The sequence below is a fragment of the Podarcis liolepis genome (assembly GCF_965112155.1).
Source record: "Podarcis liolepis genome assembly, chromosome: 4".
Lineage (NCBI taxonomy): Eukaryota > Metazoa > Chordata > Lepidosauria > Squamata > Lacertidae > Podarcis > Podarcis liolepis.
Genome location: NC_139558.1, coordinates 92,408,092 through 92,434,141, shown reverse-complemented (window position 1 = coordinate 92,434,141; position 26,050 = coordinate 92,408,092). Strand labels below are relative to the sequence as shown.

Sequence of the window (26,050 nt, the reverse complement as noted above, 5' to 3'; positions counted from 1 at the left end):
TCCAATTGATTATAGGTCTTTGGTTCACTTTGACTATACTCCAAAAGTAAATATTGCACCAACTAGTTCTGTATCATATTACGTGTATCCTCCGTAAGAAATGATTCCGTTCTAATTAGCCATCTGTCTAGACAGGAGGCAGGGGTAACGTCAAGAAATGTGAAATAGGTTAAGTCTTGTTCTGTTTCTGATTAGTTCAGAGGGATTGCATGACATATGTGTATTGGAACAAAAAAGCTTTGTCACCCAAATTGGATGCAATTGGTAATATTTATTGTTTACCAAGGGCTTGTGATAAATCACTGGCAGCCAGGACAGGATGCATTTTCCACTTTCCTAAAATATGTATAAATCATTGGACTCAATCAATATGCATGAAAAACAACCAGTATAGGGATGGTGACGTCTTCCTTTTATAAATATTGCACACATAAACCTGTTTTGGTAAAAGGTAGCGTAATTTTACAAATTGAATCTGTTATGATTGTGAAATATATAAAACATAAATCTTTTGAACCTTATAGCAAGTCTGTTGTCCCACATCTGCCCACTTTACATTTTCTCAACAGGATCTGTACAATCTGTATTCCAAGTCGCCCTCATCTTGTTCGTAAACCTAATATTTCTCAGTGTAGCTTTGTAAGCAAGAAACGTATCTGTTACATTATGTTAATGTAAGCAGCCCAGCATGTGCCCTGTCTTAACACTTTGCACAGCAAGATATTCGTCCCTCTAAGGCAGGTTGTGGCTCAGGAACTATTATTCATAAGTGTTAGCCCCTGGTGCTGACAAGTCACTTCAGAAACTTAGCTTGTTTCTCATGTTGAAATGACAAAGTTAGCCGTACATCTGAGGCCCTTTTTGACCTGTAACATCTTGGAGACGTTCTATAAACTTCCTCTGCTTGGGAATCCTGTTGTCTGGTATATTGATCACTTGTTTTAACACTCGAGCTATGATAGAGCACCAGAATTTGTGAATGAGTACATGCTGTGCTCTACTGCACAGCAGGGACGCAAGTGGCGCTGTGGTCTAAACCACTGAGCCTCTTGGGCTTGCTGATCAGAAGGCCGGCAGTTCAAATCCCCACAATGGGGTGAGCTCCCATTGCTCTGTCCCAGCTTCTGCCAACCTAGCAGTTCGAAAGCACCCCAAAAAGTGCAAGTAGATAAATAGGTACCGCTCTGGCGGGAAGGTAAACAGCGTTTCCGTGCTCTGCTCTGGTTTCACCAGAAGCGGCTTAGTCATGTTGGCCACATGACCCGGAAAAACTGCAGACAAATGTCGCAACCGCAGAGTCGTTTGTGACTGGACTTAACTGTCAGGGGTCCTTTACCTTTACCTTTACTGCAAAGTTACTGTATGCATAGGACATAGCTCCTCGGTTCACATTTTCTAGCTTCTGTATATTATTTACTCATTTTTACCCTGCCATTTTATTTTTAAAAATACACAAGAATGCTTATATAAAATCAGCATCGCTCTAGCTGGATCAGGAATTCCTCTATTCAGATTCCCCCCCCCCCCACTTCCACTTTATTATTGTCACAACATACATTTTTCTGTAACAAAAAGTTACCTTGACTCTGTCTTCCTTCTTGATACCTTAGATAAATTGTCAGACCATAGCCTCAAAACCCCAAATGCTGGCTCCAGCAACCGTGTAGAAACCTGTTCTCTTCCTTCAGATCTAACTTTGTTTTCACATAGTTTAGTAAAAATAATGGAAGATGAATTTGGTTAGAGTGTTAGACTACGACCTGGAAAGCAGGGTTGAAATCCCCATTTGGCCATGAAGCTCACTAGGTAATCTTGGGCCAGTCACCATCTCTTAGCCTAACCTGCCTCTCAGGGTTGTTGTAAGGATGAAAAAAATAGGATAACTATGTACACCACCTTGAGCTCCTTGGAAGAAAAAGATGGTATATAAATGTAACAAATAATTTTTAAAAAGCTCTTCTTTTTTTTTACACCTTGCATTTCAACCACATGGTGAGAAAAGCTGTCCGTCTCTTCTTGATAGTTCCAACACAAATATTGGTAATTGTTAATCTTCTTTATCTTTGTTCATAACTTTGAAGCAATTTTCTTACATCCATGTTTAAGGAAAATTTGTGAGTTGGTTTCAGAAAGTTAAATCTGGGAAAAGGTTGGCTTTAAATTGCATAATTTTCTGGGTCGGCAGTTTTGGCTCCCATGGCTTATTTATGTATGGAATATGGTGCAATACAATGCAAAAAGATGCTCCTGATGTTTGCCTCCTGGTGCAGACCTGCATCTCACTTGTTTGGGCTGGCCTGATGGGCTGCTTATCTGTGGCAATTTCTGCTGGATTCAGGCAAGTTACCAAGTGTCAAGGAGCATGGCTGACTTAACTCTCATGGAAATGCTTCAGCTGTTCTTTGGGGGTTGAATTTTAACAATAATCGCATATTATATCTCTGTGAAAGATGTGCTGTTAAAACCTTTTTTGATAGCTATGAATACTGGAACTAGAGGTTTTCATGAATTTGCAAGTTCTTGGTTGAATCCATGCTGTGCATGATAGAAAACTGATATGAGCAAAATAATTGGCATGCTATCTTGCAAAATAATTGGCATGCTATTTAAATGTTATGAGGAAATATAATACTGCAGCCTGCTGTCACATTGTATCTGGTCTGTGATGAAGTAATATGCATTTCTAGGAGGGAAAGCACACATTTTAATTGAATTTAATTATTAACTCCTTGCATGAATCGGACTGTGGCCCATGAAAACTTATGCTACAATAAACATGTTTGCCTTTAAGGTGCTACAAGATCATTTGTTTTAAATTCAACGATATTTTGTGTTGGGATGACTAGAGTTAAGAGTTATTTGTTGGGTGGTCTGGCCACTATCCAGGTTTTGAAACAGAAGGAGGGGCACTTTAAATCTGGTACTACTCCTATGTGTGACCCATGTTTCCAGTCTCTTGGAATGTCGGGTGAGGGAGACTCCTACTCTTTGAGTAAACACTCTGGAAAAAGGATGTGAGATGGAACTGGAGCAAAATATACAACTGTTTGCTACATATTATAGGGCTAAAATATATTGCTGTATTTCTTTGGGCATAAATTTAGGGCTTTTACGTCCTGTTGATTTCACTTGGAAATGTTACTCTTCCACCAGGCCTTTGGCTGATTAATATTTTAATTAATCAGGCCTTTTAAATGTGTCTGTTGGAAGGGGAGGTTATTGTTTTGCTGTTTAGTTTTATTTATTTGCATGTTTTTATCCTGCTTAGCATTGCAGTTGGTTGGCCACCATATCAGTGCTGTTCCCTAGAGTACAGCCATTCATGCCTCTTATAGACCAATCAGAAACAATTTTTGTGCTGTTAGACATTTAGTCTCTTAAACAACAATGTGCTATTCAGTTGTGAAAGATAGGCTTGGAGTCAAATGCGCTCACATTGTTTGTCATTTTGAAGGAAATTGCCGCCTATAAAATGCATATTGTTTTGGAAAATGCTCCCATTTAGCAGCTTCAATCTGAGTATTATGAGGGCCAATTTATATTGTTCTACAGAATGCACACTTTCTCTGATATATATATATAGAGAGAGTGTTAGTTTGTTAGTTAGTTAGTTACAAGTGTGTCTGTATACCCAATGTACTCCGAATATTCCCATATGAAGCATGTTTGCTTTGTAGTTCACTCTTCCCATTTAATATCTTGCATAATACTATCATGGAGTGGAGCTAGTTATTAATAAAGTTAATTCATAGGTGCTTCACTTCACTTTGCTAGGGATGGGCTAATCAGTCTGTTTCTGCCCAGAGTCACTTTTTTGTGTTCACTCATAATTCTTTTCCATTTCCATTTTTGCAATTTTTTATTTTTTTAACAAAGAAATAGTCCTGGTTCCTGCTGGATGACAGACTTTGACTCGGATCTCATTTTCTACTGTAGACTTTATTGCTCAGGTCAATATGGTCCTGAAAGACCTACATTGGCTCCCAGTACCTTTCCAAGCACAATTCAAAGTGTTGGTGTTGACCTTTAAAGCCCTAAGTGGCCTTGGCCCAGTATACCTGAAGGAGCGTCTCCACCCCCATTGTTCAGCCTGGACACTGAGGTCCACCTCACTGTGAGAAGTTATAGGGAACCAGGCAGAGGGCCTTCTTGGTAGTGGTGTTTGCCCTTTGGAACACCCTCCCTTCAGATGTCAAGGGGATGAAGAATTACTCCACTTTTAGAAGACAACTGAAGGCAGCCCTGTATTGGGTTAGGGTGGGCGGGGTATAACAACAACAACAACAACAACTATTATATGGTAGAAAGGCAAAGCAAGGATCATCAGCGCAACAGGTACAGGGCATGGCGCATGGCTAGGCAAGCTAAGAGATTGATCCAACAGTTGACATGCTCCTTGGGCTCTTGTTATAAAGCAAAGGGGTGAGCACGGCTTTTCAGTGTGCCAAGCAGGATTCAGTTTGGGTTTGCATCAGCAAACAGGAACTTCGCCTTGGTGTCCGGGCCTGAGCTGTCTGTTTGTGCCAGCTCTGGTGTCTCCATGTCCTACCTAGGTGATAGAAGAGATGACAGTGCCAACTCAGAATCAGAAAAAGCACTGGATGCCTTCGGTGGGGGTGTGGAGGCTCATCATCAGAGGCTGGTGAGGACAGAGGCTCTGGTGGCGCGGGAGGGGTACCAAAATGGGAGTCGGGCAGGCAGGACGAGCCCCAGCAAGGTGACAACCCACTGGATTCCTCCCTGGGATCAAACTCCCCACCCCCTTGCAGCTCGGATGACTCCTGGGGTTCTAATGTGGCTTTACCAGGGCTGCCATTGGGCAGCACCTTAAACTCCCCCCACCCCTTGTCCTGAAAAGACCAGCCCCTCAAGGACACTTGGGACTCATGACAGAAACCAGTACAAAAATTGCATTTAGCTATGGATTTTAAGCACATTTCCTTCTGAATTTGTAACTTTCTTGTATTTCTTTGGGAGGTGTGGGATCAGATAGTTCATAGTGGAATTTGCAAAGATCAAATTCCTTTAGGATTCTTAATCAGAATCCGCTTCTGGCTGTGGAGTCATCTTGGCTATACAGTATATAGCAATCTTAAAGTGTTTGTGTGCCCCATTATGTGCCAAGTGTAGTTTCATTTATCATATCCTTCATACACTATTTGGGTATGTTCCCAGTCAGTCCCCCATTGAGTTGGCCATTGATTAGATACCACAATGCCTTTTCAGTGCTTGGGAAGGGGTGGGCTGGCGTTTCCCAAAGTTTCTGTGAGCTTCCATGTGGAAGCTATTTCACAATTCTAAATTTGGAGAAACTTTATAAATTGTATTTGTCTACATCTGTTGTTACTGGTGGTTGTTCCTCTTATTCAGAAAGCTTAGAAAAAACCCCAAAGCCACTTCCGGCTTGCCCAGGAGGTGGGGTTGCGGGCTTCACGCCCACCCCACGTGAACGGGGGCTGGTTGCAGCCCCCGCGAGAGCAGGGGAATCCCGGCCGGGCCTGCCCCCCCCAGCCAGCCAACCAGCTGGCTGGGGGGGCGAGGCCTGTCCTATTTAGGGCCGGTGCTGAGGGGGCTCGCCCTCTTTTCGCCGGCTAGCCCTCACGTTTTCCCACCCTCCCTCCCTTGCCTCTCATTCCTGAATTCAATAAAGTTGTGGCCTAATTCGCCCAATTAACCTTATATTATGGTGTCTCGTGTCTTTATCCTGGTGGGGGGCGGGAACTCGCCACGCAATAGACACGTAACACTAAAAACAAAGAACTGATAAGAATCAGCATCAATACTAAAATACATCTAGACCACCGAAAACACTAAGATCTGATAAATAACTATAATTAAACTTTATTTAATCAGCAACCTGATTACAATGCTGTTTAACAGAACCCAATAGAAAACAAGCAAGTTTTCAGGACCCCTTTAAAGGTCTGCAGTGGCACAGCATTTCATTGCCTAAATGTATTTCTGTACATTTGCCCTTACTTATCTGAAGGGCGGATGGATTATCCCAGAGCTTTCCAAGCTTTTCATGTTGGTGACACACCTTTTAGACATGCATCATTTTGTGACATGGCAGTTCAGTTTTACTAGCAAACTGTAGGATAAACTAACCGCTTTCCAGCCCCTTGAAGAGCATGGGGAGCGTTCTTGCAACACACCTACACACTGCAGCTGACACACAGTTTGGAAAGCTCTGGATTATCCAGTGTTAATACTTGTGGGTGCAGGTTGCTTAGGAGTCTGTTGATACAGCAGGCCATTTGAGTTTTGCATAGAAAGGACTTTTAATAGAATTCATCTTATTTTATTGATCTTTACAAAGTGGATTTGCTGTTGTATTTGATAATCGAGCAGTCACTTTAATTGGCGTAGGAATGCTACTATGTACATGAAACGGTATATGACAGGCAGTACTTGAAATGTGAAGAACTATTCTTTCCTTTTTCAACAGGAGGGTAATCCGCCAACTGGGATTGCATCCCCTCCTGGCTTGCAAATCCCTAGTCATCCAGGAGGAGGGGTTCACACTTGCCCAGACTGGCACCAGATTAGTGGCAGAACATAAATTTATTGGGAGCTCCTGCTAAAGCGGCTCTTCATTAGCTGTTGGTGTGTGTCTTAATATGGAGCTAACGTTTTCTCCTTCCTAATGACCTTGGTCAGGAGGCTGGGAAGGGATTTATTTAAGTTCTAATTGTGAACCCCTTTGGCTTCTTGCTCTTTTTTCCTGGCCGAGATAACAGCTTGAGATGCCATGCCTTTATTTACCGTATTTACTTGAGTCTAATGCGCCGTCGAATCTAATGCGCACCTCAGTTTTCAGAACCTTGAAACCAAACAAAGTATTTGCTGGCAAATGTAAATGTGCCATCGAATCTAATGTGCACCTTAATTTTTGTAATGTAATTTGGCCAAAAAAAGGTGAGCATTAGATTCCATTAAATAGGATATTTGCAGTATTTTTAACTTGCTATTCAACCAAAAAGGTTTGAAGAGCCGCTTGCATAAAACCACTTAAAGCAAGGCCATCCCTGCCTGTTGGTTTACAGTCTAAAATATGTGACATAAAAGAAAAAAAGGGATAGGGAGAGAGAAGGGGGGGGGAGCAAACTCAGGCACCAGTTTTCAAATACAGTGGTACCTCTGGTTGCGAATGGGATCCATTCCGGAGGCCCCTTTCACAACATGAAAAGAGCGCAACCTGAAGCGCCGTATCTGTGCGGCATGATTTGGTGGTTATGTGCGAAGCGCGATTTAGCGCTTGTGCGCATCCGCGAGCGGCAAAACCCGGAAGTACCACTTTCTGGTACTTCTGGGTCACCGCGGGACGTAACCTGAAAGAATGTAACATGAAGCAAACGTAACATGAGGTATGACTGTAATACTTAAAACAACCAGTTGTTATGTAAACATTTCAGGGACTGGAGGAACCCAATGTAGCTGGTTTTTCAGCAGACGATGGTATGGGCCCTGCTTCCCATCTCTCCCTCCCCTACAGCCTGTTGCTGCCAGATTAGAGTTGAAGGAGAGTCTTTGAGAAGAAGAGGCTCACCATTGTAAAGTGTGCAGTTTACATGCAAGACAGCAGTTCTCGCATGCAACTCTGATTTGTCTCCTGCCCCGTTTGGATCGTTTGACATTGAAACCTGGATGCAACCTATAATTTGGTACCCCAAGGGTTAAGAAGAAGTATAAGGGTTAAGAAGTATAAAATGAACAAAACTGTCAAATTATATGCTAAAACATATTGGAAAATATGGAGTTGTATGGAAAAGTGGTCGGAGGAAGAAGGCAGGCTGAGCTCTGAGCACGTTTGTAGGTAACACTAAAAAGAATGCAAGTGGGAGACTTGGGGTCAATGGCAGAGTATTAAAGCTCTGCTTTTGCACTGTGTGTAATGAGCAAAGCAGAGTGGTATTTTGTGGGGAGACAACCCAGGAAGAAGAAAAGAGCATAATCAGGGAAATAATGCAAGCTGAAAATGGAAAGGCAGGTGGGGGCAGGGATAGAAGCTTTAGAGGGAAGAGAGAAGGCAGATTTAATACATGCCCTTGTTCTGCGGTAGATGTGTTGTAGTTTGAGGTACCTCTTTAGCAACAGAAAGAGAAAGATAATGGAAGGAGAAGGAGGGTGGGGGGAAAGTACATAAGAAAGGCCCTGTGCAGGGAGCTGATAGCTCTTTTATACCTTTGTTGGTAAGGAGAAAAGACAAAGCCTCTTAAATACTGTCTTGCTGGCAATGATCAGGTGTTAAAAGTATTGAAATGGTGCCAGCCAGGAAGTATTTGTTCTCAATGTCTGAGAAAGGTCTTTTAAAAAATCATCCTTATTCTGCTTTCCCAGGGGAAAAGGGATCAACATGTCTTTTTGGCTCTTGTGGCAAAAGCCTGGAGCTATTGAAACAAACTTGGTTAGAAGGAGGATAGGAGAAGCCAGAGGAGTGACATTTTAGGTGATCATATCTTGGCATAACACTTCAAGGAGTCTGATGCTTTAGTTTCCTTTACGGGGCTATGGCAGAGATTTACAGTGAAGGAGAAAGCAATCAGTGCATTTAAGATGAGAGGCGGCGTAACTCAGCTTTGCTTGAACATGCACCGCCTCAGTTACAGTAATGGAGGCTCTTCTCTTGCTTCTTTAGGCCAAAACCAGAGCTTCCCTTCTCAGGTGCAGGCTACCATGGCAAAAGCTGGATTTTTGGAGTGCCTACTAACAGCATGCGCTCACCTACTATGGTAGTTTTTTCAGAGTTCAGGGTGCTTTTTCATGAGATTCTATTCAAGCACATGAGCACTTTGGACTGGGCCCAGAAGTGAACTGGCAAATAATGCTGCTATTTTAAAACACGGGTTATATGGCAAATACATTCACTTTAACTTGTGATCTAGATGCCCAGCCAGTTATCTGACTGCTACATTTTTTTTATCAGTGGAAGTTTCTGAGTCATCTTTAAGAGCATCCCTATGTAGAGTGCATTGCAATAATACAGTCTGGAGGTTATCGGAACATGGAAGTATGGTGGTCAAGTCAATATTCTGATGTAGAATATTAAAACTGTTGGATTCTTTCATGGGAGCAGAGCTTAAGTACATTGCAGCTCTAACTCTGTGCAGCAGTAGTGCGCTATTAAAATCTGAAAGACACTTTGAGCAGAGCATGTTGAGGTTGTGTATGAAATTTCGAAAGCATTTAAATTTCTGTGTTAATTCAGTTACAGATAGGTAGCCGTGTTGGTCTGCCATAGTCAAAATAAAAAAAATTCCTTCCAGTAGCACCTTAAAGACCAACTAAGTTAGTTCTTGGTATGAGCTTTCGTGTGCACCCCAAATTTAAATTTCTCAATTCTCCCCTTTATGTTATGAGGTTTTAAACATTTTTTAAAATTAAAATAATTTTTTTCCATAAAGTGAATTTTATAAGGGTAGACTTTATCAACTTGCTTAACATTTTTGCTATAGCCACGGGGGTTTTATGTTAACATGACATCTTCTTATACTTCCCAGTCTTGCTCTTTGTATTGGCTAATTACATAACCCCTTAAATAGTCAGCTGCTGCTGCTGCTCCTGTTCTTGAAGCTTTTGTGCATGTTAGGCCTTTCCCTCCAGTTTAAGTAGGAAGTCTAGTTCTAATCTTCTTAGCTGCACTCAATGCATGTGAGGGGTGATCCTATCAAGGAATCTGTGGCCCTAGATTCACAAATGATGTGAACACCTCTCTTTTTCTTTTAGGAGCTTTGACAATTTATTTTAGCTGTGTGAGTACAAGCATATTAAAAGAGATCTCTTGCCAGTGGGAGAAGAAGGAAAGTCACACACACCACTGGTTTTCAATGGAAACAAAGGGAGCTTAGCAGTCTTGACAGAATGTTCTATTTGGGTGAAACATCCTTAAAATGTTGGTGGAAAGAATGGATGAAAGGAATCAATTCTGAAGAACACAAAAGGTTGCATGAGGTTCTCACCCCTTTAATCTTCAAGAGGGAGAAACAGAAGTAGGTATTGGAGCTGGTATGGACTTATGTGGGTGTAAATGAGCTAATAAATAAAAGTTTGCGAGTAGGCGGGGGCATTCATTGGAAACAAAAAGTTAAAAGTATGAGGAAATAAAATGCTTTTAAACCAGTGGAAAGTGCAAGGGACAGTTAAAAGTATTATGCATTCATGCTCACCTCACTATGCCATTTTTTTTTTATAAAATTTTTATTGATTTTACAACATTTTTAAGAAAAACAAACAAACACTAAAAATGACAAACATACACGTATAGTTTCAAACGTATTTTCATAAACCTCTTTTCTTGGACTTCCCCATACCCCCCCTCTCTGCATCCCAATGTCCATAATTCAACTAGCAACTCCCAATTGTTACTTTCCAATCTCTATCATCTTAGTCCTCTTTTATAGTCTAGCCTTGTATCCCTGTACCCTTTTGCTTCTGGAAACCACAACATTTTAGCATTCATTAAGTTTATAGTAGTCCTTAAGATAGCTTTTAAATTTTTTCCCCTCTTCTTCCACCGTCTCTTTTCGTTGGTCACGGATTCTGCCTGTCATCTCGGCCAGTGTCATATAGTCCATCACTTTCATCTGCCATTCTTCCACAGTGGGTAAATCTTGTGTCTTCCAATACTTTGCGATGAGTATTCTTGCTGCTGTTGTGGCATACATGAAAAAAGTTCTATCTTTCTTTGTCACCAATTGGCCGACAATGCCCAAGAGAAAGGCCTCTGGTTTTTTAGGAAAGGTACATTTAAGTACCTTTTTCATTTCATTGTAGATCATTTCCCAGAAGGCCTTAATCTTCGGGCATGTCCACCAAAGGTGATAAAAGGTACCTTCAGTCTCTTTACACTTCCAACATTTATTATCGGGCAAATGATAGATTTTTGCCAGCTTGACTGGGGTCATGTACCACCTGTATACCATTTTCATGATGTTTTCCTTTAAGGCATTACATGCCGTAAATTTAATACCGGTGTTCCATAACCATTCCCAGTCAGCTGACATAATGTTATGTCCAACATCCTGAGCCCACTTAATCATAGCCGATTTAACTGTTTCATCCTGTGTGTTCCATTTCAACAGCAAGTTGTACCTCACTATGCCATTTTAGGAAAGCAATTCACCATGTATGTTGTGCGTTTAAAAAGCTATCTGTGTCATGTTCCTCTCCTTACAATGAATGAAAGGGCATTCCTCTTGTAATGGGATGAGTCTTTCTAACCCAACCATTTAGTTCATTCAGTCAGAAACACTGATAAAAACGGCAAGCAATTTGTTCAACTATTTTTCTCTTTCTTTGTTTTCTCTTTTTAATCACTGCATGGTGCTACTGGTGGTCAGAAAAGAGGATTATTCAGTGCCTGCATTATTTTATGGGTGACCATTGTTGAAAAGGCTTATGTTTTCTTTATAATTAGCTTTCTCTAAAAGCTGTTGAGCTGAGCTACACAGAAGACAGATCTCTTCATTTCATGAGTTATATCTGTTATTACTTTTCTGTAATAAAGTAACATTTTTAAATGCTGTTTATTGGGTGTGGATGTGTATGTTCATGTTTGTTTTTCCCCATCAGCATGCAAAGTGTCAACTTATTTGTGTAAAAATTTCCTTCATTTAACACTTTCACCTGGAAAGAATACAGTGTACAGAAATTATTTAATAACTGCAGTCCTCTCTTTGTTGACTTGGAAGTAAGTCCCATTGACTTCAGTGGAACTTACCTCTTAAGCTAGTGTGTGTAGGATTGCCATGTAGGTATGGTTTTATTTTTGTGGATATTTGAAAAAAGGATTCCAGATTTGACTGCTTTTTGAAATAACTTTACTTTTTTGTACGCAGGCCACCGAAGCTCTATTTCGCATGGGGGTGTCAAGAGGAACAATTACTCCTTTAAGACACGGAGAGGTAAGACTGTGTTTGTTTTCTCCTGCTGTTTATAGTCTTAGAACTGAACTTGGTGCCATCTTGAGCAAAAAATACTTAGAGTTGTTGAAAGATGATGATGATGATGATTTAGAAATTGAAATGTTCTGTTCAGGGTGGGGGAGATGCAATTCTTATGTTGTCAAAAGAGCAGGACCCCTCCATCATACACAGGAAGGAGGGTAGGTGACAGGCTAAGAAGAACTTCAATAAATCTTTAGAAGAAAAGAAACCTAATGAGGCACACTCCCCACACTGGTGAGGACTGAGCATGCTCAGTTGCCATAGGATGTTGAGAGTGATGCAGGAGATGGGAAAAGGGAAGAGGAAATGGAGTATATTGAAATAAGATGTGGATGCCTGAAACAGTGAATAGGGACCCTCCAACTGCAACTTCACCCCCTCCCAGATCCCACTTGTATAATGAACAATGTTTGTGACATGACCCTGTTTCATTGTTGAATTTAGTGGTCATCCCTTCTTCGTGGTGACCATAATCCAAAGTTGCAGCTGCGCCATAGTAATCATGGGGAACCCTGACATAGTGAAAAGGTAAGGGAATTCAAGTGGGAGAAGGGAGGTGCTCCTGGTCTCTTAACCAGTATTCCATCTGCAATGGACCTAAGAGAATGTAATCCAGAGTAATGTAGAGGTTATGAGCAATTTTGATGAACATGTGTTATGTTCAGTTTCAGCAAGATTTGTTCCTTTATGTTGTATTTATTTATTTGTTCAATTTATATCCTGCACTTCATCAGTTTTATTGATCTTTGGGCACTAGAACATCACTCAAAATACAGCAACTAGCAGGTATCTACAGACTGTGTAAGCGAGAGCAGAAATTGAGACTTTGAAAAGAAGGGTTCAACTCAGTTTTCCCTGAGTACAAATGCACATGCCCACCAGGCTACCATATAACAATTCAAAGCATATGCCCACCAAGCTTTAACCACAACAGGGGATATAATCACCAATCAAAGATGACTCACTGTAACCAGAATTTGCACCTTTGGTAAAAAGGGTCAGTTAAAGGCTTTACCAATGGAACAGGTGAACCATCCTGCAGTCTGTTGTCCAGGGAGTTCTTCAAAAACTCTTTGTCAGTTGACACATTGCAAAGCTGGAATATATGTGTGAGTTGGCTTGCTGCTTATTGAAGTGTCTATGTATTTTAGATCGAACAGAGTTCACAAGATATAGTGTATGAGTTAATGGGGAAGAGTACACCATGAAACGCCATATATTTTGGCCTTTATAAGGAATACCAATATGAACATAGTCACACAAGCATATAGAGGGCTTGTGATTGCCTTTAGGTGAATGAACAGTTGTTTAAAGGGTGATGCTATGATCTCCAGGTTAATAAATCAAACTTGCACTAAAGGATTGCAAGAATATCTTCATAGGTTTGTTCAGCCTGTGTATCTTTCTAGAAGGAGCTTGATGCTGTACTTGCAAGGGTTATCCTGTACTTTGAAAGTGGAAAGCATATATAACCGAGTTCTATAAAAGGACCGAACCTTCAGATTTGTGGCTATGAAGATAATTAATTTGTTTTGTTTGCAATGTATAATTGCATTTTATTTTAAATTCATTTTTAGGATATTATAACAGATTTGATCTGTTAATGTAAACTGTGTAGAGTTTTTATTATTATGTTAAGTGGCATAAACATTTTAGAAATAAAAAGTAAAAAGAAAAATGCAGATGCTGAGTGTTTGTGTGCTCTTACTGAAAATGCAGTTAAAGCCAGAATTGGAGAGATTAATACTTGGACGTTCCAAGTTTACTTGCTCAGTTCAGAAGTGCTAATCTGGTGGTGAAATCCCCAAAAGCTAAATTGTTGGGAAGCTGAGGAAATGATACAGATTGGATGAGCATAGACAGAAAAGCCTGTGGTCAGATCCTTGGTGGTTTTAACCAGTACACATCACCTAGCATATATTAAAATAATGCATTATTTAAAAACATATTTAAGATAATTTCTGTCAATGTGGTAAGTGCGGCTGGTGCTGGGGACAGGCAGAGAAAAGCAAGACTAGTTCTGAATTAATAACAGACCCTCACATTGCACTGAAGCAAACAGCTTTTTTTAAATAAAAAAAACCCACTATTCAAACAAGAGAAGTCACTAAGGACTCTTCATTGTTGGCTTGTTTCCAGGTCCAGATGGATTTGCAGTTTATAATGCTGAATATTTGAGGGAAATCTTCCCCCTTATTTCCTGCTTACAGCTTTTCTGCATGCCAGGAGAGTCATCTCCATAGCCTCTCTGGCTATGAATATAGTTTACTTTTGTCAACCTTTCCACATAAGAAACCAGGTTTTTGTGCTGAAAGCTGTGTTATTTGCTGTTTACATATGGATTACAGAATTATTGACAAGGTTTTGGCATGAGGTTTGGAATCCGTTGCTGCCAAGTGTCATTCATCCAAGTGAGACAGATAATTCTTGGACTGGTTTTCCTGTTCAACAACAGCCACAGGGTTGTGAAAAATTACCTCAGGACTGGTTATGGTCATGAAGTTGACTGATCTCCAAGAAGTCTAATAGTATCAGGGGAGGTAATGAAATTCAAGAATATAATTGCCTTCAGGATTGAGCACATTTCTCTCCTTGTTGCTGAAGTATTTCTATCAAGACTCGCTTTTTGGAGAATGTTTAGTGGTTCAGAGGTCATCCATTTCTCCTCTCGCTCTTAGCCATTATGTTGATGTCTGACTATTTTGTAAAGGTTTTGTCAGTCCTGAACATAACTTTCGAGCACTGGGAATTTAAAGAGCATTGAGCTGCGATTTTATTTCTAGCCATGCCTGTCTTTCTCTATACCCTCTTTTTCTGCCTTTAACAATAGTTGTCATTTGTGTTTTGAGGACCATCACCAAGGGACCATGAAAGATGCAAGACATCTGTCTTTTAAGTTTCTGCCTCTTGAAGCCTCTCAGGCCCCAAATAAATTAACTGAGATACTTGTCATTAAGGAGGCTTATTTCATAGTGTCACCTGCCTCCTGCCATATTATATCAGATATAGAAAAGCTGGATATAATTCTGAAAATAGCACTTTGGGAATAAAGATTTGCTGGACAAAGGCAACTGTGATCCTCTCCCATGTTTCCCAAAATGGTATGATTCTCAGGGAAGTTCTTGGAGGAAATTACACTGTTTGCCTGCTGCTAAGCAACACTCGTCTTATTTACGAATCCAGCCCTTTGCTCCCCTGATTTCCTAAGGTTTTTACTCAAAGTCTTGAGGTTGTTGGGTTGTTGTTGTTTTTTTAAGACATCCTGGGCAATTTTGTGTTGTAATTCTCAAATTAAACTTGCAAGAATGTGAACGTATTTGCCATAAATACTGTGTGTGTGGAGTATAATTGTTTGTTATGAGAGTATGTATTTTTGTGTTTTTATATTGTGTTTTATATTTGTGTTTTATATGTGATCCTTAAATGAAGAGTAGTACATAAATTCTAATAAAAATAAAAATAAAAATAAAAATAAAAATGAATGGGTGTTTCTGTCTCAAGGGTTAAACAGTAAGGACCATGTCAGCAAAATTCCCATTTATTGGCTGCAAAAGGGCACTGGGAATCTGGAGGTATAAGATAATATCCATATGCCAGCAGAAGAGTACACTCAGGCTTCAGATGGCAAGTGATATATGGTTGCTGAGCTAAGGAGCAGTGTGTTTTCCCTAAACATTGTGAAGCCGGCCTTTAGATTCTTCCCAGCATCTCTCTTTTCTCTTAGGGCAAGCTGCCAACTTGATTTCTACGACCGTCTTACACACCTTTCTCTGCTATCCTGTAGGGGTGAAAAATGCATCTCAAAATGCTCCTGTTTTCAGCAATAGATTGAGACAGATCTGGCTCGCATCCAGGTTCCTACTGAAAGCTGAATTTCAAGGCTCTCTTACTGCCCATCTATATTCTAATGAACACACAAATAGCTTTGAGATTTCTGCACAGATCATGTTTCTTGGGCAGCCAAACAACTGGGATATGGCCAGGGTTGAAGCAATATCTCGGCAGCTGCCTGGCAAGTGTTGTGAATGAGCTTCTGCCAAGTCCCTAGAGCAGGTACTTGATGGTGTGGAGTTGGGGGGGGGGAGGGCTGTAAAATGGTCTCTGATAGGATTAGCTCATCTAGTTCCCAGCTTTTCATAATTACAGATGGAGAACATTTCACCTTGTGTGAGTCTCTAGGTCTCGCAAGCCTCTTCCTTCCCAGCAGAAATAAGTGAATTGGGCTGTGGTGTGTTTATTTGAACTTCTTTCTGGGGACGGATCTGGTCTTCAGGAAGGGAATCATATCCAAATAAATGCAGGCGCAGCTTGTTCCAGTTTCTACTTTGTGGTGAGGGCAGGGATGTATTGGACTTGGCCTGTTCTGAGCTTTCTCTGCAGAATGTAACAAGCGATAAGAGGTCTTATATCTATAGACTATTCTGGAACTGATAGCATCTGTGTGGTCAAGCAGAGATCTACTTCCGCTGGTTGAAGCAGCTGATCGGACAAGAATGAAACACTCGGCAAGATTTGGGATGTTGCAGGAAAAGGCCTTTTGTGATAGAACATGCTCTTCCACAGAGACATATTTGGAATAAGCTCTGCAATCGTGTCACGTTTGGCTTCCTTGAATGAAGTTGCCGTGCCCAGCAAGTTCCGCTCATCAAAAATAATGAGAATTTAAAGGGTCTGTGTCAGCAACTTCAGAAGTTCCTAATTTGTCTGAACTCCTGTCCAAGTCAGGATCTATTAATTCTACTTGAAGGGGCCCCAAGAGAGACATTTAGCATTAAAGTAGGGAGAGGTCATAGATTTAGGATGCTGCCTAGCACCATGGTTGGGTGGGTGCACAGGATGCTGCAGAGCCCTTAGCTCCACTACTCTGGAGTAGGGATGGGGATGATTCACTAAATTTAGAAGTGCCTGGGCAAATCACTACATTGGGACTACAGATATGCTAGCAAATGTCATGAGAGAGGTATGAATATGACAGCTGAGTGGCAAATGAAGGGGTGGAAATAATAATAGTGTGCACATAAGCATGAAAATTAGGGTTTGTTGTTGTTCAGTCGTTTAGTCGTGTCCGACTCTTCGTGACCCCATGGACCAGAGCACGCCAGGCACTCCTGTCTTCCACTGCCTCCCGCAGTTCGGTCAAACTCATGTTAGTAGCTTCGAGAACACTGTCCAACCATCTCGTCCTCTGTTGTCCCCTTCTCCTTGTGCCCTCCATCTTTCCCAACATCAGGTTCTTTTCCAGGGAGTCTTCTCTTCTCATGAGGTGGCCAAAGTATTGGAGCCTCAGCTTCAGGATCTGTCCTTCCAGTGAGCACTCAGGACTGATTTCCTTAAGAATGGATAGGTTTGATCTTCTTGAAAATTAGGGTATGTGACTGCAAAAGGAGTGATGCATTTATGTGTATGAGAGAGGGAGGAGAATGGCTCTAGTGGTGTGATTGTGAAAGGTGTGAAGGAAGGGTCATACAGTGGTACCTCTGGTTGCGGATGTGATCCATTCTGGAGCTCTGGTCAGATCCCAAGGTTTCTGCAACCAGCTTCTGCACATGCTTCTGCACATGCGCACAGGGCGGTAGAGCGCTTCTGCACATGTGTGCATGGCGAAAACCAGAAAAATTCTTCTGGGTTTGCTGCATACATATCCCGAAAGATTCGTAACTGGAGGTGAACATAAGTAGAGGTACCACTGTATGTGGGTTTATGGAAGCGAGCAAAGAATGAAACCAGTTCATAGCTGAAATTCTATTTAAAACATTGCAATTGGAGACAAGACCTTAATAATCACAATTTAATCAGAATCACCAGTTTCCTAATTCCCTATTTCTAATCATGCCAGTTCATTTTGAAGTGTGCATGAGAAGGATGGATTTAAAGACATTAAACTGGCTCTTTTCAAGTCTAACCAGTTTATTACGGCATAAGCTTCCGTGCTCTCAAGCCCACTCAAGTCAGATGCATGAAATGAAATCCAAGTCGGCAAGTCTATAAAGGAGAAACTTGTACAGTGGAAGTTGCATCGTCATGGGATGCAAACACTGCAGACATCCACAGCTTTAACCTTTTATGGTAGGGAGGATAATTGCTGAGATATTACTAGTAGTGGGGTTGGGAATAATTTACAAGGATCAGTAATAGAAACTGTAGCTATCCTGGCATTGGTAAACCAGGCACATCACATCTGTAGAATGGTAAAATACCCTTTGTCTTAATTAATGCCGTTAAAGGTAAAGGTAAAGGGACCCCTGACCATTAGGTCCAGTCGTGGCCGACTCTGGGGTTGCGGCGCTCATCTTGCTTTATTGGCCGAGAGAGCTGGTGTACAGCTTCCAGGTCATGTGGCCAGCAGGACTAAGCCGCTTCTGGTGAACCAGAGCAGCGCACAGAAACGCCGTTTACCTTCCCGCCGGAGCGGTACCTATTTATCTACTTGCACTTTGACATGCTTTCAAACTGCTAGGTGAGCAGGAGCTGGGACCGAGCAACGGGAGCTCACCCCGTTGCGGGGATTCAAGCTGCCAACCTTCTGATCAGCAAATCCTAGGCTCTGTGGTTTAACCCACAGCGCCACCCGCATCCCTAATTAATGCCACTACTTGTGTGTGCTTGTTTTTTAGAAAATCAAAATACATGTATTAATTGCCTTACCCATGCCAGGACACCTGTGTTTCTTGTGAATATTCTCTTGGAAGCCACCCAGAGTGGCTGGGGAAACCCAGCCAGATGGGCGGTGTATAAATAATAAATTATTATTATATTATTACATAATGGTTCTCTGTCTGACTGTAGGTGTCAATGCAATCATCTTAGTAATACAATCATCACCAGGCTGCTATTGTAAAAGGTTAAAAGTGTTATTAAAAGGTTTAAAAAGTCTATTTATTTAAGTTATTATTATCACTTACAGTAACCATTACTGTTCAATGCCCACCATAAAATTTTCTCATACAAATGAGAAACCATCTACAAACCAGGATTTCACTTAATGCTTACAGTATGGCAAACTGGACTTGAATCCCCAAATGCTTATGCCAGTTTATTAGCTTTTAAAGCCCCACTGGTTTTCTCTGCAAAAGTCTTATCATTGCTACCCCATGGAAACATGTAACTAGGTAAAGCCTGATGGAAATTGCCAACTGCACCCCTCAAAAGTGCAACACATGTGTCACACAGAACACAATCATATGAAACTCAATGGGTGACCTCAAGTAAATCACAATATTTCAACCTAGCTTACTTCAAAAGGTTGTTTTGAGGATAAACACTTGTCTGAGCTCCTTAGACTGATTGGTTGCATGTAATAATAATAATAATAATAATAATAATAATAATAATAATAATAATAATAATAATAATAATAATTCTTATTCTTATTCTTATTCTTATTCTTATTATTATTCTTATTATTATTATTATTATTATTTATTATTATTCTTATTATTATTATTTATTTGTACCCCGCCCATCTGGCTGGGTTTCCCCAGCCACTCTGGGCGGCTTCCATAGAAACCAAAAATACACTAAAATATCACAGATTAAAAACTTCCCTGAACAGGGCTGCCTTAAGATGTCTTCTGAATGTCAGGTAGTTATTTATTGCTTTGACATCTGATGGGAGGGCGTTCCACAGGGTGGGCCTGGTTCCCTGTAGCTTTGCTTCTCGCAATGAGGGAACCGCCAGAAGGCCCTCGGCGCTGGACCTCAGTGTCCGGGCTGAACGATGGGGGTGGAGACGCTCCTTCAGGTATAAGGAGCAAATGTAGTAAAGAACTTTTTATTTTATTATCTGGAAAAAAAATCACTATTTTAATACCAGGATTTATCTACTATACATTTTGGAAAGTTGTTCGCCTGTTCGGTTTGCATTTGGACACCTTTTAAACTATTGTAACCAAAGTTTGCATGATGGTTCCAGAGATCAAGGAGCAGTTTTATGTCTATGTGATACAATTGGACACTGTTTTGAATCAAGATTGTGGACTAACCTTTCAAAAATATGCTGATTTAACCACCACTTTTTTAAAAAAATACCCTTTTTTGCGGGTGTGGTGGTGTAGAATTCCCAGGCAGTGCCAGGCATGAGAGGCTGCTAGAAAGGAAGAATTTTAAAAACACAGTCCAAATACGGGTAATTCTGAAATGCACCTTTTAAAACAAGGCATTTCTTCTTTAAGAAGGGAATTCTTGAAACTGCTGAATAATTGTGCTTTTTTATTTTTAACTCTTGACTTAGCAGCATAATGATCTGTCTGTTTGATAAGATGTATAGTGCATGAAAGAGATCTTCAGTTCACAAACTGCTTCCTGCAGTTTATAGACTGAAAAAGCAGTGAAAGTTACTCTTAAAGCTGATTCTGATTTAATTAATATTGTTTTCGGCATGTTTCCCCTTTTTTTCATGTATAGTTTCAGCTTGAGGGCATGCCAGGCCCCAGTCACAGGCATATTACGGAGCAAAATAGTGATGTGATCCTAGACATCTGATCTCCTCACCCCTCTCCTTCATATCACAAAGATGTCATTATTACAGTGGGTTCAAAAGTTCCGTTCTCACGGATTGTTCAGTCATCTCTGGTTTCCCTCCTTGTTGTCTGAATGCTTTGCTGCTATCATGTTAATTTGTGGAGAAGATAACAAACTTCCATTCTACATGTATTGTTTCCCTTTGTACATACAAACACACACTTGTTAAAATGAGCATTTTGTATTAGCAACCCTAGTTTAGTTTGATGGTCTAGAGAAATTTCGTTTTTTTAAGAAACAGATGAGTTTAAGAATATGGTCCCGGGAGCTGAAACATCTCACACTTGTTTGTCTCAAATGTGATGTTTGCGGAAAGCTGAGCACAGTAAAGGTTTCCTGGAATGTTCAGTCAGAGTGTGAGAAAATAATGCTTTTCTAGAATTCTGTAACCCTGTAACCCTGTTAACATGTATGCTTGAAGAATGTTAACTCTTGGCAAAATGAAGATTAAGTGCAAGTTAATACTGTGGAATTTTCCCTCCAATTACATCATAGGAGCCTATGACAATGCCAGCTATTTGGAATTGGTTGGACGCCATGCAATTCTTTCTGTGCCTAGCAGAATGCGTGCAGCTCCAGAATATGTAGGATTTTTATCATTTTTGCCCAGTGAATCCTGTGTTTCCTCAAATCATTTCTACCAATATTTCACTAAGACTGAACTGACTTTAAATTCTAAAAGTGTGAGTATGTCTTTTTTTCCTAGGAGAGAGGGATTCCATTACATAGTAGCTCAAAGAGATGTTTTAACAAAGAGTAATAGAACAGTAAAGTCAGTGAAACAGACCAAATCCACTATGCTGCAGTTAGTATTACACTATGTTTATTGAAAGGGACACTGGTGGCGCTGTGGGTTAAACCACAGAGCCTGGGACTTGCCGATCGGAAGGTCAGCGGTTTGAATCCCTGTGACGGGGTGAGCTCCCGTTGTTCGGTCCCTGCTCCTGCCAACCTAGCAGTTCGAAAGCACGCCAAAAATGCAAGTAGATAAATAGGTACTGCTCCAGCGGGAAGGTAAACGGCGTTTCCGTGTGCTGCTCTGGTTCGCCAGAAGCGGCTTAGTCCTGCTGGCCACATGACCCGGAAGCTGTACGCCGGCTCCCTCGGCCAATAAAGCGAGATGAGCGCCGCAACCCCAGAGTCGGTCACAACTGGACCTAATGGTCAGGGGTCCCTTTACCTTTACCTATGTTTATTGAAATAGAATTATTTTTTAGGTTCTTTAAATTCTTTAGGTTATTTAAATTCTTTTGACTGCGCATCCTCTTTGCTGCACAGTGGATCAGGGTATTCTATTAACTGCAGGACCGGATCCTCTGTACCATTTTTTTAAAGGTGAAGCACACTGATGGTTTAAAAGTGTATCTTCAGCACCTTTGGGCTGTCTTGACTGTCTTCAAATAGAACAGCCCACCTTTTACACGAAGAAACTCATACGTACAGAAAACACACACAAATGGGAGAAGAGGTGGGGAATTCACAATGTTATGAACTGGAACAAAGGTGTGCCAATGTGGAATGTCTGGAGCTCATTTTAGGGCACATGCTCCGTATGCCAAATTCTCTGTCTGGCATCTCCATGATAATGCTAGAATTCAGAGATACTGAATGAAACTGAATGTTGGAGATTCAGGACAGACGAAGGAAAGTGCTTCTTCACACATACATACAGTGGTGCCTTGCAAGACGAAAAGAATCCGTTCCGTGATTCTCTTCGTCTAGCGGTTTTTTCGTCTTGCGAAGCAAGCCCATTGACGGATTAGAGGATTAGCGCTATTAGCAGTTTTTAGCGGCTTTTAGCGGCTTATCAGCTTATCGGATCAGCTGATAAGCGGCTTAGCGGCTTAGAAAAAGGGGGGGGGAGGGAAAAAACCCCGCAGGAACTCGCAAGACATTTTCGTCTTGCAAGCCCATAGGAGATTTGTTTTGCGAAGCACCTCCAAAACGGAAAACTCTTTCGTCTAGCGAGTTTTCCGTCTTGCGAGGCATTCGTCTTGCGGGGCACCACTGTAGTTAAAATGTGGAATTTGCTCCCACAAAGGTTGCGATGGCCACCAACTTAGAAAGCTTTAAAGGAGGTTTATTTCTTTATTTCATAAAATGTATATGCTGCCTGATTGTAAAATGAGCCTCAAAGTAGTTTACAAAAAATATAAAACAGTAAAATTATGGATAAAAACAATTAACAAGAATTTAAAACATTGTAAAAATTGAAATAAGCAATAAACTAAAAGCAGGTTTCTTCTTCGGGGAAGAAAAGGCCTCTTGGCAACTCCTGCAGCCAAGCTGGTGCCAAAGATACTGCTCTGCTTTCCTTTGGACCACATATGGATCTTCTCTTCTCTTCTCTTCTCTTCTCTTCTCTTCTCTTCTCTTCTCTTCTCTTCTCTTCTCTTCTCTTCTCTTCTCTTCTCTTCTCTTCTCTATTTGCACAACTTGCTTGAGCAGCCTCTGTGGTTGGCATTCTGCCTGTCCAATAAAGCGAAGGAATAATGGGAAATCAACCGGCAGATGTACAATTACAAGGCCATGTGGGTTTAGAGAATGGGAACTCCTTGTTTCTTCTCCTGGGGAGCAACTGCAGAAAGCATTTCCTGGCATCTCTGAAAACCTGTATCCCCATCTAAATATAGGAGGATGTGCTGGGAAATGCAGTGACCCCAAACATTAAAGCTGAAAGCAAATAAATTTGAATGCTGTGGGGACATTTTAAGCTTGCTGCGAGCTTGGACATCTGCAAATGCTTAAAAGTTCCACAGATCATTATTTGGTACCCCCTCAAGAAATCTGTACATGCTTGTTGCACTGTGGAACACAGGAACCTGCCATAAACAGAGACCAGACTACTTTGTCATTTACCTAACTCAGCCTTGCCTACACTGACTGGCAGTGACTTTCTAGAGTTTCGGCCTGGATTCTTTCCCAGTCCTTCATGGAGATGCCAGAGAGTGGACCTGGGAGGACCTTTTGCTTTCAAAGCACCATATTTTTCGCTCTATAAGACGCACCAGACCACAAGACGCAGCTAGTTTTTGGAGGAGGAAAACAAGAAAAAAAATATTCTGAATCTCAGAAGCCAGAACAGCAAGAGGGATCGCTGTGCAGTGAAAGCAGCAATCCCTCTTGCTGTTCTGGCTTCTGGGATAGCTGCACAGCCTGCATTCGCTCCATAAGACGCACATACATTCCCCCTTACTTTTTAGGAGGGAAAAAGTGAGTCTTATAGAGCATAAAATACAGTATGTACTCTGTCACTGAGCTATGGCGCTCCTTAAAGTTGGCAACCCAGCTTACAAATGGCATACAACTTCTGGTTGCTAGTCAGGGCTTTTCGTTGTTAGTCAATAGCTTTTTGTTGGGAAGGTTTCCATTGTTATCGTCTGGGTTATGCCCATCTTCTATTTCTCCTTGTTAAAACTCATGGGTTGGGTTGAGGTGTCTGAAAACATGTAGGGAGGATCGCCAACCTGAGACATGAACAACTGCTTTCTATTTAAAATTTGAAGAACCTTCTCACCTTCCATCTACCACTGTTTTAGCTCTGGAGAGGAATTGAACTGAATGTAGGGAGGACATTTCCAGTGTGGTCTCACTACAATACGACTGTCATGTCTGTGTTTCCCCTAACACACACACTCATTCATCCATCCTCTCTCTTTGCCAGAGAGTAGCTCTTTGTTTTAAATTGGGATACAATGAAGTGCACATTTTGTTTCCATTTTGCCTTTCTCAGTCATCTGCCAAACCACTAATTGTGCTTTAAAAACGGTGATGTTAAAACCTCCTTCTGTCATTTTGGAGAAAGAACGTAACAACAGCAGATATATAAGAGAAACCACCAGGCAGGAGGTGCACAACCTCTGTCGTGCTACATTGCTGATTTGGGCCCCTATTTGATGGCATACTGCTGAAGTTGGGTAATTTGGCTTTTGGCTACCCAACTCTCTGTTGTTAGACCTTCAAATCCCTCCCCCAATAGAATAGAATATATATTAAAAATCAGAATATAAAGATATATTAAGAAGAAATCATTGATAACTACTGTTATGATTTGTTCTCTAACTCATTTTTTTCACTTGGTGGTTGTTGCTTTTTGGAAAACTGGAATATGAAGTATTTTCTTACTCTCTGGAACACATCTGGTTTAGTAATTTGCACAGACATATGGCATTAATTAGTCTCCTATATAGAAGCTCCTGTTATAGCTGTGAATCTGTCTTTCCATTCATTACACAAAAATAGAATGTAAGTATTTCTGTTTTTTGAGAGGACTCCGTGTGTTCAAGCTACTGAAAAACGAGTTGTTCTGGGGCTGCTACTGGATTTTGGAATCTTGCAGAAGTGTGGCAAGTATTGCCCTTTCTCCACCTCGTGCTTGTCTCTCTCTCTCTCTCTCTCTCTCTCTCTCTCTCTCTCTCTCTCTCTGTCTTTCTGTGGTTCAACAAACCTCCAAATTCAGGTTTTGCTAGGACAGGGGTCTGCAACCCGCGGCTCCGGAGCCGCATGTGGCTCTTTTACACCTTTACCGCGGCTCCGGGGCAGATACTAGCGAGGGGAGGAGGTGCATTGTGTGCCCCGACACTCCCCACTGTGGTGGGCGCTGTACTGGCTGTGACGTTGCATGGGGGCGGTGCGTGCGTTAGTCACGCACCGTCCCGACATCACCTTCCCGCCCGCCCGCCCGCTACATTGTAAGGGGAATGTACGCTGGTCACTGCATTGAAAGGGGGCATGTACGCTGGTCACTGTTTTGAAGGGGAGTGAAGAACACACACACACACACACACAAAAAGGTAACTTGTTAATTTAACGTTTATTTCTATGAGGAGGAGTAATTCTGAGGGGTCAAACAAAGAAATAAAAAAAAAGTGACATAAAAGTTATTTTTATAATGAGGAGTTTTGTGGCTCCCATTTTTTTTTCTTCGGAAACGGGTTCAAGTGGCTCTTTTTGTCTTAAAGGTTGCAGACCCCTGTGCTAGGAGGTAGAGCAATCACCATGCCCTATTCCTTCCAACTCCCAAGTTAATAGCTCTTTGGATGGAAGTAACTAGGAATTTCATGTGAATGTAAGCAGGCAGTTTGAGGAGAAACAAAACAATGAGTAAGTAAGCAATGCAACTTAATGAGATGAGACTGAAATATAAAGCACTTCAGCAATTTCCACTCCTTTCCACGTGTGCTTTTGTGGGATGCAGGTTTTTTCCTTTCTTTCCTTGTTTTAGAAACGAGTAAAACAATAGAAGGCTTTTCTCAATGAAGCCTACCTATGGTGAAGGTGGAGGAGGTGGTTGTCCCTACCATGGTCTCTCCAAAAACTTGCTATGTGCAGTAAGCCCTGCAGCCAACTTCTAATAAATGTGAGAAAGGGACCAGTAATGGAAGAGGCTGGAGAGGAACAGGGCTCTGCTAGGAAGTGGGAAGGTCCCCAGTCCTCCAGCCCTCTCTGCTGGCACTGCAGTTGAAGCTTTCTATATCCTGGCTGCCCAGAACTGCAAAAATAATGGAGGAAAATATTTGGCAGAGATGAGAATTCTGAATTCATCTCTCCAGACTTTTATGATTTCTGCAGGCTCCCCTTTTTGT

At 41.3% G+C, this 26,050-nt stretch overlaps 1 protein-coding gene across 1 annotated transcript in view; it reads left to right on the top strand.

Annotated features, from left to right (window-relative positions):
* The window catches only part of TMEM135 (transmembrane protein 135), a 180,085-nt gene that overhangs the window by 52,894 nt on the left and 101,141 nt on the right, over positions 1 to 26,050 (top strand). The window contains exon 5 of the mRNA XM_083499784.1: positions 11,838 to 11,903. Within this exon, the coding sequence (XP_083355910.1) occupies positions 11,838 to 11,903 (66 nt within the window). The remainder of the gene's footprint in view (positions 1 to 11,837; positions 11,904 to 26,050) is intronic.